The sequence below is a fragment of the Phacochoerus africanus genome, chromosome 16 (assembly GCF_016906955.1).
Source record: "Phacochoerus africanus isolate WHEZ1 chromosome 16, ROS_Pafr_v1, whole genome shotgun sequence".
In the NCBI taxonomy this organism is placed as follows: domain Eukaryota; kingdom Metazoa; phylum Chordata; class Mammalia; order Artiodactyla; family Suidae; genus Phacochoerus; species Phacochoerus africanus.
The window spans coordinates 7,553,214-7,575,449 of NC_062559.1; the positions used below are offsets into that span (position 1 = coordinate 7,553,214).

At 45.1% G+C, this 22,236-nt stretch overlaps 2 gene segments (V, D, J or C); both read right to left on the minus strand.

Annotated features, from left to right (window-relative positions):
• Positions 1-1,721: 1,721 nt before the first annotated feature.
• Positions 1,722-4,265, minus strand: LOC125117464 (T cell receptor beta variable 12-5-like). The segment is given in 3 exon segments: positions 1,722-2,446; positions 2,544-2,633; positions 3,225-4,265. Coding segments are annotated over 2 exon segments (525 nt in total).
• Positions 4,266-20,113: 15,848 nt separating this feature from the next.
• Positions 20,114-22,176, minus strand: LOC125117465 (T cell receptor beta variable 11-1-like). The segment is given in 2 exon segments: positions 20,114-20,797; positions 20,902-22,176. Coding segments are annotated over 2 exon segments (543 nt in total).
• Between the last annotated feature and the right edge of the window lie 60 nt (positions 22,177-22,236).

Here is a 22,236-nt window from a genome sequence, read left to right on the forward strand (position 1 = left end):
TTTTAACAGGCAGAACTCCATACCTTGGGAGGCCCCACTGTGGGCTCTGTGGTTTTATGAATCGGGCAGCCTGGAGGGGACCCAGAGCTTTCTAGGTTGACTGTCACAAGTTTGCACACAGAAGCCACCAACGACGACTACACTAAAGAGAAATGTAGTTAGATTATCTAAATCCCATTAGATAAAGAATAGAAAGAATTCAAATATTTCTGAAGAGTTCAAAAACATTTTTTTAAAAAAGCGTATCTGGGTCGACCATGTTTGATTTTCTATTCCTTTAGTTCTTCGCATGTATACCATGGACACAATAAAGAGGAATGTTTTGTGGAAGTTGAAATTATTAGTATTGAAAATGAATCTGGGAGTTCCCTTCGTGGCTCAGTGGTTAATGAATCCGACTAGGAACATGAGGTTGCGGGTTCAATCCCTGGCTTTGCTCAGTGGGTTAAGGATCCGGCGTTGCCATGAGCTATGGTGCAGGTTGCAGATGCGGCTCAGATCCTGAGTTGCTGTGGCTCTGGCATAGGCCTGTGACTACAGCTCCAATTCGACCCCTAGCCTGGGAACCTACATATGCCACAGGAGCGGCCCTAGAAATGGCAAAAAGACCTAAACAAAGAAAGAAAGAAAATGAATCTCTGGGGGAGTTTCCGTCATGACTCAGCAGTAATGAACTCGACTAGGATCCATGAGGACATGGGTTCAATCCCCGGCCTCACTCAGTGGGTTAAGGATCTGGCATTGCTGTGAGATGTGGTGTAGATCACAGCTGTAGCTGCTGTGGCTGTGGCATAGGCCAGCAGCTGTAGCTCCAATTCAACCCCTAGCCTGCAGCCCTAAAAAGCCAAAAAAAAAAAAAAAAGAATCTCTGGGAATGTAAAATGATACAGCCACTTTGGAAGATAATTTGGCAGGATCCTACGTAGGTCAGAAGCTACAGCTTCTATTCGACCCCTAGCCTGGGAACCTTCATGGGCTGTAGGTGTGGCCCTAAAAAGCAAAAATAAAAAATAAAAAAATAAAATAAAATAAATAAAATGGCGTGGGTGAGATTTCTGCGGTGTAGTAAAAGTTGTCTATCTTGATTGTGGTGACAGTTATATGAACCTACATCTGAGACAAAAATGACGTAGAACTGCTTGCACACTTTGAGCCAATGTCAATTTCCTGGTCTTGCTAGTTTAGCATCACTGGGTAAGACATGACCTTGGGTGGAAACCGGATGAAGGAGGCTGTGGACCTCGTTGCTCTACATTGCAACTTCCTGTGAGTCTACAATATTTTAAAATGAAAAACTAATTTCAAGAACCAATCTTATGGTTACCATAGATGAAACTATTCCAGGGAGAGAAGAACTGGGAGAGTGGGAATAAAATATACACACCATTATATAAAATAGATGATTAACAGGAACCTACTGGATAGCACAGGAACATCCACTCCATAGTTTGTGATAACCTATATGGGAAAAAGAGAACGGATATATTATAACTGATTCACTTTGCTGCACATCGGAGACTAACACAGCAGTGTAAATCAACTAGACTCCAAAAAATTTTTAAATAAAAATAAATGAAAAGCTAGGGGAAAAAAATGAATCTTTGAAAAATGTGAAAAAACAATGTTTTGTTATAATTAAGGCGATTCTTAAGGAAAACTCAGAATGAGAAGGGTTAGAAGAAACTGGGAAAGGCTGGGAGGGTCTGAGGATTTAACGAGGGGTCCATTTAACCATTCTGATCATTCTGATCTTTCTGATCATTCTGACGGTGGTGAAGCCGTGAAGGGATGACTCATCACTAACGGAAGACAACACAGGATGGTAATTATCACTGAGGAATGGCTGCAGTTTTTCCGCTTATTCAATCACTTGAAAGCCCAGTGGATGCCATCCGCCCTTAGCCAGGGACTGTCACTCTACGTAAGAAATGCCAGGAACAGCCCCCTAATGCCTTCCTCCCCCAAATTTCCTAATGTGATCGCTCATCATTCCCTTCTTGCCTTCCCTGAGGACAGCAGAACCCCAAACCCAGTCCTTGCGCTGATAGGGGAGGAGCCTGGAAAGACTGTTGAGGATGGCTGGGGCTGGGGCCAGAAGGGGAAGCAGAGGTTTTCTGCACAGACAGGGGGTGACTCTGCGGCACTGTGCCTATGCTGCTGGCACAGAGGTAGGTGGCCGAGTCCCTGGGTTCTGTGGTCTGGATCTTCAGAAAGGAGAATGATGCATTAGGCATATCAGCTGAGAACCGGCCCTTGGGCATCCCTGACTTGTCCATAGGAGACCTGTTGTTGAAGTAAATGAGAAACTCCGGTCCCTGCCCTGGGGTCTGTCTGTACCAATAAAGGGATTCATGACCTGAAATCGGCTGACAATCCAGAGTTACTTCTTGTCCCACTTTTGTCACCTCGTGCCTGGGTGTTTGGGTGACTCCAACATCTGCGGATGCTGTGAATGGGACAGAATTTGGAGACAGAATAAGACACAATTGGAATCCTAACTGGGAATGTCCAAAACTGCAGATTCTTTATTTCTGGAGACTCACCTACTCCCAGGAGACCAAGGGCCATGCAGCAGAGGAGCCTGGCGGCCATGGCGGGGTGGCACCAGAGGAGGCTTCGCCCAGAGGAGGCCCCTGTGAGCATGAGCAGAGGGGCGGGGATGCTAGTTCCTCTTGTCTCCAAGGGGCAGAGTGTGGCCTGTCAGGGACAATACTCTCTGTCACTTCTGTGCAAATCTCCTCCCAAAGGTGAGTGTTCATCCCTGGAAGCAGATGAATGGGAGTAAGTCCTGCCTATCCTGGGATGGACCAGCGCATTCAGGCTCCAGGCACCTTCACCACCTGCCGCCTCCCTGTGTTCTCCTGCCCCCTTCCTTCTCTGACATGTCACCAATCGGCTGCCTGCTGGGTGTTTTCACTTGGATGTGTCATCAGCACTGTGGATTTGGACATCACTAAACTACTTTCTACATCCCAAGACCTTTAATTTAGTTCCTCTCACTGGCATTCCCCGGCACCCAGACACAGAGAAACAAAGTAACTCCTTGCTGCCGTAGGGCTTTGCCCCAGATTCCCCCTAAAAGCATTTTGACTTGGCCACTTTGCTCCTCTCCAAGGATCCTAAAGGGAAGAGCCAGAATTGAGAAGATTTTGTTCCCAGTGAAGACTAGAGACCAGGGACCCCCGAGCCCCATCTCAGTGCCTCTATTATTTCTGCATCTCTACCACGGAGCAGGTCCCATCTTGCTTCCTTGGGGAAGATCAAAGTTGCATTAATCCTTCAGGTGCTGGTGTGGGTCATGGGGTGATCAGTGAGGGCTTCAGCTGTCCTTGAGGAACCACAAGAAAGCACTCAGTTGATTCTTATCTTCTATGCCCAGCAAAGCTCTAAAAGGTTCTTTGAGGATTGACACCTGACACTCCCTCTACTAAGGCAACCATGACCCACAAATGAACTCTTCCTGGTGAGGGAGGGATGAAAATCTGGGAAATGGCCTGGTTCTTGAGGGTGTGGCTTTCTGTACATGGAGAAAAGGGAACATGTTAGTTCCACGTCTTTGCTGTTGACACAGAGATACATTGTTCCAGCTCCCCAAACTGGGAGTTTGTCAAGTGGACAGAGAGACACATATGATTGGCTGCTTGAAAGTCATGAATCTTTCTCAGTATTAGGGATTCAGCTGATTCAGCTGTGCTTACTCCCTGGTCCAGGGTTTGTTTCAGGAGAGCATCTTGAGACCTGTGGCTAAAGAAGGCGGAGTTGGCACAGGGTTTAGGAGGGACAATAATAATAGAGACACATAGGAAGCACAGTGACCCAGGGCATAGCATTCAGGATGAGCATTTTCTCAATCCAGGATGTATCTTCCAGCTGAGGATGCAAAACGTCATGAAACAGAGAAGCTGTGTGCATGTAACAAGTTCAGCCTGTGAGTGAGCCAGCTCCTTCCCAAGTGCTCCTATCTTTCCTGGAAAGAAAAATTGGTCTTACGGTCACCCCAGGCCTGGCATTCTTTCTGGCCATGAGGATGCACCTGCGGATTTCTGAAGGTTCAGGGTCTCTCTGACTCAAAACATCTGCTATTCTCCTCGGTGCCCTGCCTTGAAGGCCCCCAACACAGTGGCAGGATGAGACGAGGCTGGGGTTCGAAGGAAGCCCATTCCAACAGCTTCTCTGATGTTCCTGAGCAGGAATTGTTTTGCTTTCCCTCCATCAGGATCTTACTCAACCAGCTCCTCCTCCACGCACATCCTGACAGGCTCAGAGGCGCCCCCTGGAGCAAAGACAGATGATGTTACAGACTTGTTTGCCGCATTCTTCCCGTAATTTAGCAGAGAGCTGACGCCGTGATCTACATGAGCTTACACAACGAGCTCTTCCTTCCCATCAAGGCACTTCCTCAACTATGAAGGGACTTCCATTATTAGGTAGTTACAGCGATGTAGCCTGCCCTGCTTTCCTGCCCCACGGAATGCTTACAGCAGCATGGGGCAGAGTGCCCCTCTACTAGAATATTGCTCATGCTCTTTGCAATCTAAACGTGTATATCTCTTTGGGTTAATGAGAATTGAATTGAAGGATGAAGAGGGGTGGGGATCATGTGTGCTCTTTTACTTCACTTGTCTATTTCTCTCTCTTTCTCACGCGTGCTCTCTCTCTCTCAGACACACACACACACACACACACACACACACACACAATCCTACTTTAATGTGCACTGCACTGTGTTAGTGTTTCATTTATCACTGGACCCTCTAAAGGCAACCATCCCAGGCTTGGCTTGATCTTAGCCCACTTGCACAAGAATAGAAATCTTTGGGTCCTACTCTTTTTTTTTCTCCAACACTTGATCAGTGTCTGCAAATCAAGTTCATGATTCCAAGACCAAGCCTGAGCTTTTCTCTAACCTCCAGTTGGTCAGACAGCTCTCCCAGCTCCTTCACAGAGCCACTGAGATGTGCAGAACCACAGCGTCACCTGGTGGTCCATCGGGCAGGGTCATTAGAAATGAGTTCTGTGTTATGACCCAAAGGGAACTGTGCTGTTACAGTAGTACAGGGAAACAGGGAGTTGTATACAGTGGTGTTCTAGGAGTTCAGAAATAACTTCTATTTCTAAGATTTAAAATGAGAGAGAAAGAGATACTCAAGTCAGATAAACTTCAGCATTGGTGCCAATAAAGATGGGATTAAGATATACAGCTGACTAGTAGCTCCTAGGATTTGAAGGTACACTCTGGGCCACGTTTTCCCTAGCAGCCAGGCTTTTCCACTGAATAGAGTCTGAACACTAAGTTTATGATAATTCTGAGCCAGGAGAATAGAAAGCACCTTCTCTCAGACAAACAAATACAAAGATAGAAGCAGGATGGCTTCATCTGGGCCTGTGAGTTCCTTCTTTCCAAAATCTCTAATCAGTAACTCAGTTCTATCAAAGAAAAGAGTGAGGTTCAAGGCAGATGGATCAGGGCATTGCTCCAGAGAACTCCCCACAAAGGAGAGAGGGGAACAGACGTTCTCCCTAAGATTCTCAAGATGTGTGTCCTCTTAATACCTCGGACTCATCCATCGTGTCTCTGATGAGTAAGAGCTGAGCCATCTGTTAGGGCAACTCTGCTACCACCTTCCCGAGGGGCCTCCCACCCACCCAGTATCAAGCACTGCTCTTTTGAATATATTCCTAGAACCACAGCAGGGCCATTAAGCTGGACCTCCAAGGACATGAAACAGTTCACAGCACTATAGTAATCAAATAAGTTCAAGGCCGTGTTGGATGAAAACCTGCGAATTAGCCTTCCATTCTTCTTTCCCTCTCGAATCCATCCTGCTATGTTTCCCATTCGGACAAAACAACCAGTTCAATGACTCACCTAAATGACATTATAATGAACTACCAACAATAAAATGCCAACATTCAGAGACTACTTCTATTATAAAATTTTAAAATATATATATATATTTCTTTGTTTTTATCAACTTTAAAATATATATATATATTTCTTTAATTGTTTTTATCAACTCTCTCTCTCTCTTTTTTTTTTTTCCAAATCTGGAGTGCTCTAGGCCTTGAATGGTATTTTTTCCATTATAGCATTTTATTTCTACCAGAAAGGTAGAAATGTAATCATTGTATTTCCCTCTGTGATTACCTAATCCTTTAAGAAAGATGAAGTTGAATTTCCAAAAAGTTTAAATGCCTTTAAAATTCATCCTGCTGCTTCTCAAATATAGTGGTGTTGGTAATCACTGGAATTGAACACTTGCTTTAATTTTATGTTTGCATCTTGGCATAAATCATAACTCTCTCTAATATGATCGTCTAGATTTTATCTCTGCACTCTTACCTAGTGAGAGGGCTGAAATTAATATCTAGGTCTCTAAAACAAGCACTTTTTTTTTTTTGTCTTTTTAGGGCCTCACCCACAGCCTATGGAGGTTCCCTGACCCACTAAGCGAGGCCAGGGATCGAACCCAAGACCTCATTTCCAAATTCATTTCCACTGCACCACAACAGGAACTCCCTAATTTGGGTATTTTTCAATTCACCCCTTTTCAAAACTGTCTACATTATATGTCGCCCTTCATCAAGGTACGGTTTTGAGAGCTCCTTCTATCTCCCTGTGCCCTCTGAGAGCCTACATTTATTTCTCAAGGGCGTCTTGGGACCCAGATATCTGGTATACCTTGATAACAACTGAGAAAACATCTCTCTCTCGCTTTTTTTTTTTCTCAAATGAATTTATCATAGCTGTAATCTCTCTCTTTTCTAATAACTTCTTTGAGAGCAGTTGAACCCAAATGCATTTCCTCTTGCCTTTAAAATCTGTCTCTCCCAGCTTTAAGGCCTTCCTCTTCCTTTCACACAAGAGTACTGTCTTCTGGAATTCCCTCTGTGGCTTAGCAGTAACCAACCCAACTAGAATCCATGAGGATGTGGGTTCAATCCCTGACCCCGCTCAGTGGGTTAAGGATCCAGCGTAGCTGTGAGCTGTGGTGTAGGTCACAGACACAGCTGGGATCTGGTGTTGCTGCGGCTGTGGCATGGGCCAGCAGCTGCAGCTCCAATTCGACCCCTGCATGGCAACTTCCACATACTGAGGAAGCAATGCAGCTCTAAAAGGAAAAAAAAAAAAAAAATGTATGGGGATAGAAGAAAATTTCTTTCTCCCTGTCTCCCTGACATTCTCAGCTTTATTAAATACTGCAGGACTACTCTCCAAAGTCTCTGTAGTACTTTGCATTCTGGACAGCAGTGTCTGAAAATAATTGTTTCTCCTCATACCAACCAACTTACTATCATGTTTCTCAATTTTTCTATTATAAAGGATGGGGAACGGAATAGCTATGGTTTGCCTTTTATTGATACTAATGAATTTGAGCACCTTTTCCCATATTTATTGGACATTCAGCTTTGCTCATCCATGAATTGCATATTTATACTTTTTGATGGTTTTTCTTGTTCATTGATGCATTTTGGTTACAATTTTGTATAGTTAGAATATGCTTTAACTTTTCCCACAAATAAACTTCAAAATGATTGCTCCAACGGAGTTGGTGAAAGTGTATTTCCCTTGGTGGAGTCAAGGGACTTTTGGTTGGAAAGGGACTCATCTCACATTGATTGGGGAGCTTGAGAAGACTGCCCCCCTGACCACCCCCCCATCCCCCCGCCAAGGGTGCATCTAATGAGAAATCTGGGCTCTTCGCTGGCCTTTGGTAGCACTTACCTTTCTTTTCCTCTTAGCTGAGGGTTTTCCTTTTTTTTCTTTGAGACCTTCTATGCATTTGAAGAATTTGGGGGAGTGAAATTTCGCAAATTGCTTTGGTAGTAAATGAAACAATGTGAGAAAAAGTTACATATAACACAAAGCCAGGCATCACTCCCCTGCCCTTCCTCCAGTCCCAGCTTGTTGAATTACCAGTAAGAAGAACCTGCTCTATATCCTTCCTCAGCTTTCTCATTGCTTATGAGAATTTATATTACAAATACGACATATGTAAAAACATATGGTTTGATTTTCTAAAGTGGAAGCATTCTTGGTGCATACATAATCTTGCAAACTTAAAAAATTGACAAAATACATAAGCAGTCCTGAAGGTTAATAGATGTAAATTTCTATTTGCCTGTATTCTTTATTCATATACATTTTTTTTTTCCTTTTTACAGCTGCACCAGCAGCATATGGAAGTTTCGAGGCTAGGGGTCAAATGGCTGCAGCTGCTGGCCTATGCCTCAGCCACAACCATGGCAACACCAGCTATGAGCCGCATCTGTGTCCTACACCCCAGCTTGTGGCAATGTCAGATCGTTAACCCACTGAACTAGGCAGGGAATCAAACCTGCATCCTCACAGAGACTATGTTGGGTCCTTAACCTGCTAAGCCACAGCGGGAATTCCAATAAATGTTTTCACATAAATGGGATCATATACATTTAGTGCTTAATTATCTAGTTTTTATGCAGTTTTTATATAGTTATTTAGTTTTATATACTTAGTTTATTACATGGTTTTTACATAGTTACAAAGTTGTAACTATATAAAGATTATATAAAGCTGATTTTTTTTTCTTTTTTGTCTTTTGGGGCCATACCCACGGCATATGGAGGTTCCCAGGCTAGGGGTCCAATCGGCACTGTAGCCTCTGGCCTACGCCACAGCCACAGCAACATGGGGTCCAAGCCCAGTCTGCGACGTACACCACAGCTCACAGCAACGCTGGACCCTTAACCCACTAAGCGAGGCCAGGAATCGAACCTCCGTCCTCATGGGTGCTAGTCAGATTCCTTCTCCACTGAGCCACAATGGGAAATCCTAAACCTGATATTTAATGAATAGTGCTACAAAGCAGGTAGGAGGAAAGAGGTACATTTTTTTATTTATTTATCTATTTATCTATTTATTTATTTATTCATTTTTTAGGTCCACACCCATGGCATATGGAAGTTCCCAGGCTAGGGGTTGAATCAGAGCTGTAGCTGCCAGCCTACACCACAGCCAGAGCAATGTGGCCTACACCACAGCTCACGGCAATGCTGGATCATTAACCCACTGAGCAAGGCCAGGGATTGAACCCGTAAACCTCATGGTTCCTAGTCAGATTCGTTAACCACTGAGCCACAACAGGAACTCCCGAGGTACTTTTAATGTAAGCAGAGTATTCAGTTTACCTGTACACAGTTGGTGGCCCAATGCAGTGCTCTTCAAAGAGAAGCAAAAAGTTTCTGTCAAGGACAGGGATGTGGGGAAATTCCTGTCATGGCTCAGCCGAAACGAATCCCACTAGGAACCATGAAGTTGCAGGTTCAATACTTGGCCTCATCCAGTGGGTTAAGGATCCAGCGTTGCCCTGAGCTGTGGTGTAGGTCGTAGACAAGGATCAGATCCTGCGTTGCTGTGGCTGCGGTGTGAGCCAGCAGCTGTAGCTGATTTGACCCCTAGCCTGGAAACCTCCTAAAAAGAAAAAGAAAAAAAAAAGGACAATGATGTGGTCTGATCATTGTAGAAATGCTATGAGTTCCTTTAGTTGCACCCCTTTTCCCCACTTATAGGTACCCAGATAATGGCTGCTCAGCCCACTCCATTCTCTTCTAAGTTGTTAACAGAATTCACCCCGCGCCTCCCTCTCAATACAAGGTTTGTTGTTTTGTTTTGTTTTGATTGTAGTAGAACCTCTTAACATAATTCTGGACATTCTGTTTTAATGCCAACATCCACTTAACAGATATGGGCTTTTCCATTATGCTGAAAAAGTATCCCAAGCAGGTAAAGGAGGCATTTTAATTCATTCGGTTTAACCAGGGTTGATATTATAGGGTTAAATCTTGAACTCTGGTTTAGACAGTGTGAGAATTAAGAACACGGGAGTTTAATAGATCCTGGCTATGTGTACTGAGGTCCAGTGGATGCAATAATTGCAGTCGTCCCTGAGTTAATGAAATGGAAAGAAAGGAGGTCATGGTAGGAGCGTAGGATGATGGAACTGGAACATTTGGAAAGCACTTGTTCGTGACATGGTCTGTAATCACGGAAGTGCATCTGAAAAATACCGGAGTCAAAAAAAATCACCGGAAGTGAGAAGGTCAAGAAACTGAAAGAACAAAACTTGCCTGTGTGATAATAAATGGTCTATTTGATGATTAAATCACCAAGAAGGATCGCAGGATTGGATGGTGGGGAGAAGTGAAGGAGAAGGAGACATCTGATGGTAAAGAAGTGCCGGCAGAGTTCCCAATGTGGCTCAGCGGTTAAGAACTCAACACAGTATCCCTGAAAACGGGATCCCTGACCTCGCTCAGTGGGTTAAGGTGTGGGTCGAGCAGATGCGCCTTGGATTCTGCATTGCTGTGGCTTTGGTGTAGGCTGGCCGCTGCAACTCTGAGGCGAACACTACCCTGGGAGTTTCCATAGGCCACAGATGCGATCCAAAAAAGGAAAAAAAAAGTGCGGGCAACAGACAGACAGATAAAAGGCAACATTCTAATGCCAAGTGTGTGAGGGAGCTGGGGTTTAAAGCAGAAGGAAAATGACCTGGGAGCTGCAGGGAACAGCCAGGCGAAAAAAGAATGTGTAGAAATCAGACATAGAAGTATATCACGTCTCTTGGTATAAAACGCAATAGAAACTGAATTTCCATCTTTGAATAGCAAAAACTAGGACAGTGACAAGTGGAATTTGCCTCTCTGACAGAACTCTGGATGGCCTTGGGCACTCAAAATAGAGACATCCTTTGCACCAGTTGCCAAAGATGCCCTGATAGGGGCTGAGAAGGGATCAGGATGTCAGATAAGTCTGTGCAAGAGAGTTAACTACAGCCATTCAAAAGGGATGCCTAGGAGTTCCCGTTGTGGCTCAGTGGTTAACAAATCCAACTAGGAACCGTGAGGTTGTGGGTTCAATCCCCGGCCTCGCTCAGTGGGTTAAAGCTCCAGCATTGCCATGAGCTGTGGTGTAGGTTGCAGACCCAGCTCGGATCCTGAATTGCTGTGGCTGTGGTGTAGGCCAGTGGCTACAGCTCCGATTTGGCCCTTAGCATGGGAACCTCCATATGCTATGGGTGCCGGCCTAGAAAAGACAAAAAAAAAAAAAAAAGAATGCCTAATGTTATGTTATCTGGCATAAATCAGAAGGAAAAATAGATATTAGAGTCTTAAGGACATATGACCAAGGAGATAAGAGGGCAAAGTTAGACTGGCCAGGTCTGCACGATTTTCGATATCCCAGTGTGGTAACTTACATCTAATGAATTAAAATGTGTGCTTTGCCCACTTATGGGTATTTGTTTTTAAGTGTATTAAGAAAGCCCCATATATGTTAAGGGAACATCTGTATTGTAACAGAATGTCCACAGTCACAGTTACGATTCTATTATAATCAAGTCAATGTGTGTGTGTGTGTGTGTGTGTGTTGGGGGGTAGGGATTCTACTAATAATGCAGAGAAGAATGTGGAGGGCTGTTATCAGGAGCTGCTTCCAGGTGGGGTGGCAAAGGCAGGAGGGCAAGAAATTCTTCAGTCTGGGTAATTAACATTTCTCTTAACACATGTGGTGGGTTTTGAGCCCAAAGATCATGTCTGAGGGGTCCCTGAACCCATTCCTGTGTTATTTCCTACACAAGATTTTCTGTCTGTCACCATTTGTCCTTGCTAAGCCCCAAGACCACTTTCTCTTGGTGATGGAAGAGCAGGTAAGATTTTTACTCAGAATGGTGGGGACTGGAGCCAGAAGGGGAAGCAAGGGTTTTCTGCACAGACAGGAGGTGACTCTGCAGTGCTGTGCCAACACTGCTGGCACAGACGTAGGTGGCTGAGTCTCTGGGTCCTGTGGGCTGGATCTTCAGAGTGGAGAATGATGTGTTAAGCATTTTAGCTGAGAACCGGTCCTTGGGCATCCCTGACTCATCTATGGCATGTCCGTTGCGGAAATAAACCAGAAACTCCAGTCCCTGCCCCAAGGTCTGTCTGTACCAATAAAGGGATTCATGACCTGAAATTGGCTGACATCTCAGAGTTACTGATTGTCCCACTTCTGTCACCTCGTGTCTGGGTGCCTGGGTGACTCCAGCATCTGCAGGCTCTGCAGAAGGGGACAGAGTTTGGAAACAGAATAAGAAAAACCCTGGAGTCACAACAGGGAAAGCTAACATGAAAATGCTGAATATTCTGGGGACTCACCTACTCCCCAGAGAAAAAGGGCCACACAGCAAAGGGTTCCGGTGAGCATAGCTGGAGGAGAGCTGGTGTGGAATAGCCCAGACCAGGACTTCTTTGTGCATAAGCAGAGAAGGGCGCTTGGGACATTTTATCCCCACAAGATGTGTTTGGCAGTGATGTCACCGAATGAGCCACCACACCCAAGTCTCAAAAGGTCCCTTCAGTTCTCTAGAAGGCTGCATCTCTGGGAAATGAACAAGGCAAGACTGAACTCAGGTATAAATGATCTGAGATACAGATTTACACATTTGGAGGCTTCATGTAGATTTGTTTTCGCATCATCACGTCCTAATGCCCTCTCTATATTATCTCTTATCCAGAGCCTGCCAGCTATATCCATTTGAACCTCAAACTCCAAATATTTAAAGGTGAGCTCCTTGTCTCATTACCAGTGTGAACTGAACTTTGGCCCTTGCCATCTGTTCTCAGAGACAGAATAGTAACTCGGGCAGTCAGTGTAGGTACATTCTTTGATATGGATATTGATATGGATTCTTTGGTGGGGATATTGATTAACCTTTGTGGCTTAAGGGCTCCAGGGAGTAACACCCCCACAGACCTTGTTTTATTATAGGAAATGCGCATTCCCCACAGGCTTTGTTTACTATAGGAAATGCAAATCTCTAGCTCACTCCTCAACTGATAAAAAGAAATGAGAGGAATGGTGACTTAATCTAAGGAAAGAAAAGGACAAAAGAACCATAAAACTTACAGAAAACCCCTACTGGACAAGGACTAATATAGATAATTGAGCAAGACCAATGGGAGAAAACCACATCTTTCTGGACCCCACGTTGGTACCCCCCATCTTTAAGAGATAAAAATCCCTATAGGAGTTGCCCTGAGCTGTGGTGTAGGTCACAGACTTGGCTTGGATCACACATTGCTGTGGCTCTGGCGTAGGCTGGCAGCGGCTACAGCTCCGATTAGACCCCTAGACTGGGAACCTCCATATGCCATGGGAGCGGCCCTAGAAAAGGCAAAAAGACAAAAAAAAAAAATCCCTATAGGACAATAAAGAAGGGGTGCTCTTCTCCCCCTTCCCAGCAACCCTGGGAGCTATTTGCTTTCCTTTAATAAAGATTTTGCTTGCTTGCCGCCTGTGTGTTCGCAGAGTTCATTCTTAGAATGCCATGAACAAGAACCTGGATTCCGGTATCACCTTTCTGGTTACCTAGGTGTGATAAGCAGAATGATGGCTCCCCAAAGATGCCCATCATCCTGGAATCCCTGGAATTGTGGATGGGTTACAGAAACTGACAGCACTAATGCCCTGAACACAGACTGGGACTCCAACCTATCCTAAACCTCGATTGGGATTTGAACCCACAGTTTCTAAATTAGACTCACTCACCAGGTGTCTGGACTTACTGAGGTTCAGGTTCTTTAATGCCTCCATGTAGAAGGAATTCAGCAAGAGACAAAGCAAGAGGCAAGAAATAGGTTTATTAAGATAGGATGCTTGTGGAGTTCTTGTCATGGCATAGCGGAAACGAATCCAACTAGGAACCATGAGGTTGCGGGTTTGATCCCTGGCCTCGCCCAGTGGGTTAAGGATCCAGCATTGCCATGAGCTATGGTGTAAGTCGCAGATGCAGCTTGGATCTGGTGTTGCTGTGGCTGTGGCTGTGGCTGTGGCTGGCGGCTACAGCTCTGATTAGACCCCTAGCCTGGGAACCTCCACATGCCTTGGATGTGGCTATTAAAAAAAAAAAAAAAAAAGATAGGACGCTTGTGAGAGATACGAGCAGGCAGGCAAGGAGGCTCTGGCCCAAGGATTGGGTGGGCTACAGTTTTATAATCCAAGGGGAGTGGGCAGTGCAAAAGGACTGCTTCTGCCTTTTTCTTGGAGTAGTGGTCCTCCTTGGTATCTTGGTGCTTATTCAAATCAGCAAAAGGGCGGTCCTCAAACTCCTGCTTTTGGTCTGAAACTGAATGCAGGCCTCACCCCATCCCCCACCCAATGACCTGAGGCATATCTTGCGCCGCCGCTAGTCAAGAAATCCTGCCTTGTTCTCATGGCCCTATTGAGTAGTTATTAACTGACAGTGATCTCCAAAGTTCCCTAGGTTTCCCTTTTTATCTATGGCCCCTTATTGGGACTTACAAAACTACCTGTGTAAATATCCTATTCCATCCCTATCATTACATTATGTAACACGAGCGAATTAAGATTCCAAGTGGATTTAAGGTAGCTAATCAGCTGACCTTAATAGAGAGAGACCAGCCTGGATTTTCCAGATGGGCCCAGTGTATTCACAAGAGCCCTAAAATGTGGAGGGAGAAGGAAGAGAAGGGAGGGTTCCAGGGATGCAGAATGCAAAAGGACAATCAGTCATCGGTTGGCTTTGAAGATTGAAGGGGTCCACATGCCAAGAGGTCCTGGTGTCCTCTAGAAGCTGAAAAAAGGAAGAAAACAGATTTTCCCCTCCAGCCTCCAGAAGGAATGAAGCTTTGCTGACACCTTGATTTTAACCCACTTACATCCCATTTGGACTTCTGACCCTCAAAACTGTTACATAATAAACTTGTATTGTTCTAAGTCACAAATTCATGTGGTCACTCGCAGGAGTAGCACTAGAAATCTGATATCCGTGGGGCTCGTGGGTGAAAGATGCAGTAGCTGGATTCAAGATACAGGGGGGAGACTGATCCTGGAAAGATGTTACCAGAATCCAGGGTCTTGTTCATGCAGCTGAAGAAGGAACTTCTTGAACACACAGGCAGCAAGCAAGCCAAGTATTTATTACAGGAAAGCAAATAGCTCCCAGGCTGGGAGTGGGGAAAAGAGCCCCTGCTTTCTATTGTCTTATAGGGGTTTTTATCTCTTAAAGATGGGGGGGATTGGAGTTCCCGTCGTGGCTCAGTGGTTAACGAATCCGACTAGGAACCATGAGGTTTCAGGTTCAGTCCCTGGCCTTGCTCAGTGGGTTAAGGATCTGGCGTTGCCGTGAGCTGTGGTGTAGGTCGCAGATGCGGCTCAGATCCCATGTTACTGTGGCTCTGGTGTAGGTCAGTGGCTACAGCTCCGATTCAACCCCTAGCCTGGGAACCTCCATATGCCGCGGGAGCGGCCTAAGAAATGGAAAAAAGACAAAAAAAAAAAAAGATGGGGGGGGGCACCAACGTGTGGTCCAGAAAGAAGTGGTTTTCTCCCATTGGCCTTGCCCAATTACCTGTATCAGTCCTTGTCCAACAGGCGTCTTCAGGTGGAAATGTCTCTTAGGTCTCATGGTTTCTTTGCCCTTTTCTTTCTGTAAACTGAGTCACAGGGGTTAGGTGTTTATGTGCAAAAGGGCTTAGGTACACTCCCTATAGTAAACAAGGCCTGTGGGGATGTTACTCCCTGGAGCCCTTAAGCCACAAATGTTAATCAATAGCCATATCAAAGAATGCATCCAAGCCCAAGATCCTACACTGACTACCCGAGTTTATTATTCTGCCTCAAGACCGATGCACAGTTACATAGAAAGAACTTAAAATCAGGCCAAGGGAAACCCAGGCAAAAACTTTCTCTCTGCCAGACCTCATTAGCTTCCACGGGGCACATGGGCCTCTGGAGTGAATGGCAAAGCCAAGACTACACTGCATCTTCCTGCTGAGAGTAAAGGTGCTTGAGAAAATCTGTTGTTCTGGTCCAGCCCTGCCTGAGAAATGGGTTTGCCAGTGGTATCACTGTGGCTGTCAGCATCCCTGGGCCAGGGGCCCTCTGATGAGGTCAAAGGAAGCAACCGCCCTTCCCCCACCTTACCCTCTAAGTACAGCAGAGCTGGTGGCTGGCCTGGGCTGCTTAGGTTCAGGTCTGCTAGACTGCTCTGCCCCTCAAACTGAGTCTCTGCATTTCCCAACCCACACATGCAAACTGCATCACCCCACACTTTGTGCAGGCATGCCTTAAGAGGAATGTCTTGGAGGAATGCCCACTGCAAACAAACCTGCAATTCAGAATCAGTTCGGCGCAAAACCCATCTCCATAACAAAGGAAGAAGAGTTGGTCTCTAGTTCCTTCATTCTCAGCCCTCATTTAAGACACGGGCAACACCCTAAATCTAAACCCAACCCTAAAGTTTCCTTAATTCTCTCTTTCCAGGGAGGTCTCAGCATGTAGACACTAGACGACAATGAAATGGAGCCACAGTGCCTCCTAGTGGCCAGTGGACAGAAGCAGCACAAGTAGGTTGCCAGGCCAGGACTTAAGGGGGGTTGTGTGTTTCATTAAGTACAGGGGATATGGGTATTATGTATTATGATTTGCTGGTGTTAGAGGGTCAATAGATGATATTGCCTTATTGTGGCCTAAGATGGAACTACCTGCAAGTTAGACATTGGCAATCGCACAGGCAGAGATGATAATGTCAGTTTTAATATTGTTAAATAACAGAGCTCTGATATGAAACTAAATGGGATGGCTAACACTCGAGTGAATCAGAATTGAATTCATTTCCTCTCCCCTCCAAACTTCAGGCCAACCCTGTATGGCTAAGAAAGTTCTCCACTAACCTTTGTGCATGTTGAGAAAACACAAAAGCATCTCTCTCTTCTGTAGATAGCCAGGAAGAAGGCAAGAAGATGAAGAGAGATTAAAGTAAGACAAAGAGATTGAATAAGACAATTTATTTCCCTTCCTACAAAGATGATTTGGCAAGAAATACGATGATTAGAACAGGAGGATTCATTTAGGGAAGTATCCAAAAATGGGGACTGTCAAATAAAGCATTGTCCTAGGAGACTGAGATTAAGGGGAGAGGAAAGATAGACATGTCAGTTATTCCCCCTAATTCCAACCATTGCTCCTTGGGTTTGCTCATAGAAAAACAGCACAGATGTGTCCCAACACTGCAGCAATTAAACAAATTCCAAGTCCATTCTCAACTCTCCAGTCAAGTCTACATATTCACTCCCAATTTCATTTCCCATCCTGTCACGTGGTCCAATGGACTATCAGAGGTAATGCAATAAAAGTTTTTAAAAAATCAAAAACTCCAATAATAAGATGGCAAAAAATAAATATCTCAATTTGATTATAACCACCTTATAAGTTTTCAAATAAGTACTTAGGCTAAAATTAAAATTTAAGTGTAACATCTCTATGCCATTTAAATTAAATATCAAAGAGATCTCAGAATAAGAACCTGACATTAATTAATTAGGTTTTATGTAAAATTCTAAATAAAATTCTCTTCACTTTAATCCCAGTAATTATAGATAAGGACACTCAAGTCAACGCTTCTTTGTTAATCTAAATAGTTGGGGGGGAGGAGTTCCCGTCATGGTGTAGTGGTTAAAGAATCTGACTGGGAACCATGAGGTTGTGGGTTCGATCCTTGCTCTTGCTCAGTGGGGTGAGGATCCGGCGTTGCCGAGCTGCGGTGTAGGTTGCAGATGCGGCTTGGATCCCAAGTTGCTGTGGCTGTGGTGTAGGCCAGTGGCTACAGCGCTGATTAGACCCCTAGCCTAGGAACTTCCATATGCCATGGGAAGCATCCCTAGAAAAGGCAAAAAAAAGACAATAAATAAATAAATAGTTGGGGAAAAAAATAAAAACTTAGGGTCCTAAAAACATAGTGAAGAACTCTGGGTTGGAATTTTGGAGAGGTGAGCATCTAAGGAGAGAAGCGTAGCAGTCCCATTGCCCTTCGGGATGTCTGCCTACCCTGACTCAGAGCTCATGAAACTGATTCATAGACCAACAGAACGTAAGTCAAAGACCCAAATGTACCAAATGTGGAACATTGACAAACACAACGTAAAGAAAAGAAGAAGTGAATCTGTTCTCTAGGTGGTCCAGGACACCAGGAATCAGGTAACTCCAGACAGGTTGTTTACATCCTCAGGCACTTGGCAGAAGCAAAATAAAATCCTCTCTGGAACAGTATTTGTCCATCCTAGACGAAAAATTATTTCTACCAATCTAATGTCTGGCACAAAGTCAAAGATAACCAGATTCACAAGAAAACATACAAACACCATGAAAATAGAAGCACCATGACTAAGAAGCCACAGAGAAAGAAACATCAACATCGTCCCGCAAAGATCTCCGGTGTGAAACTTACCAGACAGACTCAAACAATGATGTTTTCTATGAAAGAGATAAAAGATGAGCTTGGAAAATGTTATTAGAGAATTAGTGACATAGGAGGTTGGAAAAGGAACCAAATAAAAATGCTGGAGTTCCGGTTGTGGCTCAGCAGAAAAGAATCTAACATCCACGAGGATGCAGGTTCGATCCCTGGCCTCACTCAGTGGGTTAAGGATCTGGTGTTGCCCTGAGCTGTGGTGTAGGTCACAGAAGCGGCTCGGATCCTGTGTTGCTGTGGCTGTGGTGTAGGCTGGTGGCTATAGCTCCGATTCAGCCCCCAGCATGGAAACCTCCATTTGCCGCAGGTACAGCCCTAAATAACTAAATAAATACATACAAACATACATAAAAATTTTGGCGAGGAGACGGACATCAATGACTGAAGTTTTTGTTTTTAATTAATTTTTTTTTTTTTTTTGGTCTTTTTGACATTTCTTGGGCCACTCCCACGGCATATGGAAGTTCCCAGGCTAGGGGTCCAATCAGAGCTGTAGCCACCAGCCTACGCCAGAACAACAGCAACACAGGATCTGAGCCGCGACTACAACCTACCCCACAGCTCACAGCAATGCTGGATCCTTAACCCACAGAGCAAGGGCAGGGATCAAACCCGCAACCTCATGGTTCCTAGTCGGATTCGTTAACCACTGCGCCACAATGGAAACTCCTAATTAAAATTTTTAAACTATAGTTGATTTATAACGTAATGCTAATTTCTGCTATACAGCACATCAGTGAAGTTTTATCAGACAAGTAAGCTGGGCAGAGATGTGAGCAGAAGAGTCAAGGAGGCAGGCATCGAATGGCATATATTATGGCATGCAGTCCGGGTAGGGAGAGAAGTGAAGCCAGTCGAGGCTGAGGGGCTGTGACTGTGCCTTCAGGAGAATCTCAGTGAACTGCTTTCCAAATACTTCCAACCAACGCCTCAGAATGATCTCTAGAATTATCAGAGATGATAGCAAGCCCAGGCAGAAGTTAGAGGACAGGATACAAACCTCACAACAAAGAGTGTATTATCCTAGGGGGCAAGTGGATCAGGCCAATTGACTGCTTTAGACGTTCTTACCAAGGAATATTTTAATGCACTAAGGAGTATTTTAATGTCCTAAGGAATGCTCGAATGTACTAAGGCAGAGAGCAGAAATGTCCTCAACAGCCTCTGAACGGAATGGCTCAAGCTTACATACAGTGCTGAGCTGCGATGGTTGCGGTAAAGAGTTCGATCACGCCAGAGTAAGAATTCAGTTTGAGCTAAGGTTTGAGACTGGTTGCCAGGATACGCCTTTGCATGTATCTCTTCGAAGCTGGAAAAGGGCTGAATAAAATAGCTGAGATTATCAGCAGCATCAGCAGCATCATTATTATCAACACATTTCCATAAGAACTGGAAACAATATTTCCTAAACATATACCCACTGTTGAGACTTTGACGTAGAAAACATCCAAGTAAAAGCTGAGGAGAAGCTAGAGTGAGAAGGCCATCAACTTGAATCATTCAGATGGTGAGAACAGCCTCTGTGGGAGAGCCTGTTTGCTATACTCCTAGAATCACTGTCTGGGTTTTTTCGGGTTTTTTTTTTTTTTTTTTAAACTTTTTTTTCCAGGGCCATGCCCATGGCATATGGAAGTTCCCAGGCTAGGGGTCCAATCAGAGCTAGAGCTGCCAGCCTACACCACAGCCTCACAACTTGGGATCTGAGCCGAGTCTGGGACCAACACCACAGCTCACCGCAACACTGGATCCCCTCCCCCCCCCCCCCACCAACAACCCACTGAGCAGGGCCAGGGATCAAATCCGCATCCTCATGGATACCAGTCAGATTCATTTCCTCTGAGCCACAGGGGGAACTCCACCATCTGTATTATTAAAGTTTAATGTACATGTTTTGTGATTATATATTTTTCTAGGAGAACCACTGTCGCTAGCCCCCAAAGCTTGAGTCTGCCACAAGAAGGTTCTGTCTTGGATTCTTGAGTTGTCACCAGGAAGTTTCTAATCCCTGAATCATAATTATTTGCAAACAACAATTTCAGCCCTCACACTTCCCGAAATAATGGATGCCCTCGCCTGTAAATACATCAGAGCTTGTCTCTGCACAGCCAGTTCTTCCCCTTGCGTGATGAGAGGAGGCCACTGTCTCGAGCTACATGGACGGGCAGCATCATGACGTTTGTGCACAGGAAGGAAGGGTCTCTGCAAGGCTGTGACTAATCTACTGGCACAGAAATACACAGCCGAGTCCCCCAGCTCTGTGGGCTGGATCCTGAGTGTAGACTTGGCTCCTTCGGGCCTCTCTGCAAAATATCGCTTCTGGGGCAACTGAGAAACATTTATGTCAGCCTCTTCCTCAAAGTAAATCAGCAGCTCCAGGCCAGGTCTCAGGGTCTGCCGGTACCAGGAAAGGAGACTGTGGCCAGAAATAGGATCACACCACAAAGCCACAGTCTGTCTTTCCTCCGTGATCTTGTATCTGGGGGATTGGACAACTCCCCCTTCTGTGAGTTCTGTCGGAGGAAAACACAGAATTTGAAAAATTCTGGGAAAGGAGAGGATGGAAATCACCACTGGAAAAGTCCAAGGCAGAGAGCTTGGTGTTCTCAGAACGCACCTGCCCCCAGGAGGCAGAGGGTCGCCCAGCAGAGGAGCCCGGTGCCCATGGCGGAGTCAGAGCAGCCAGAAATGGGAAGTTCACCAGCTCAGGTCCTTGTGAGTGTGTGCAGAGCAGGAGCGGTGTTGTGTCCCTTGTCCCCACAAGGCAGTTCCTCCTCTTTGAGTTGTCTCTTTTATGAGGTGCTCTATTTCCCCAGGCACATGAAATTGGACAAGGGGGACGCTGGGGTAATTGCCACCACGTTTCTCTAGAAGCTCATTGAACTAGTGGACAGATTTGAAAGTAAAGGGGAAAAAAATGATGCCCCGAGTGTAGATCTGAGTTGGACGCTTTTATTTCATCTGTAGGTCAAAGACGAGTTTCCTCTTTACTTGCATGAATCTCCATGATGCCTTATGTACCAAAACCTTCATGGTCATGCTGCCTGTACTTCAAGGTCATCAATGTAATATCTTTTGTCTGGGAAGGTGGTGAACTCCCTTATGCCAGAAAAATTCCAGGATGGATACAGTAACAAGAAATGCAAAATTGAACAGACTGTCTGGAATCTTCCAAAAAACATAGCATAACATGCAACTGAAATCAGTGGTTAGTATCTGACTTTTTTTTTAATGGGGCAACATTTGTTATGAACCACTTCCTTTTATTTCTGAGTAGTGAGGGAGAAAGGGTTAGGGGATTGGAGAAGGCCCTGAGAGTTGGTATGAAACAACAACCATAACCAAAAAAACCAAGGAAATATGTGTCAGAGAGGTGAAAACTGCAGAGTCATGTTCTCAGAGATACTCTGCTGAGTCTCTCAAACTTAGGGCTTACATGCCAGGGTTATCAAGTTAAGACCCAAAGATGTAGAGTTCCCAGAACCATCTATTTTTCTGTTACTGTTCTATCTCTGTTACTGAGATAGAAAAGCTGCTGGTCTGAGGCCAGCTTATGTTGGCACCAGTTACTATTCCACATGGCAATCTTCTTCACACGAAACTGTCACGACCTGCCCCTCCTTGTGCCCAGAGGTTACAGGTTCTGAGTGGCAGCAGCGTTCAGGGTGGGGGTGGGGACTGAATGGCAGGAGACAGGGCCTCTTGGGCTACATACAAAATGCTATGTCAATTCCAGGAAGAAATCTTCTCCCTGTGCTCCTGGGCCTCACCTGCTTCCTGGGCAGCATAACTGAATAAATCCAAGACAAATTCCATGGAAGGTAGGAACAGGGCATCTTACTGCTCAAGGGAAGGAAGGAGGGGGTTCTGGGAGACTTGGCTCAGATCCCGTGTTGCTGTGGCTGTGGTGTAGGCCGGCAGCTCTAGCTCTGATTGGACCCCTAGCCTGGGA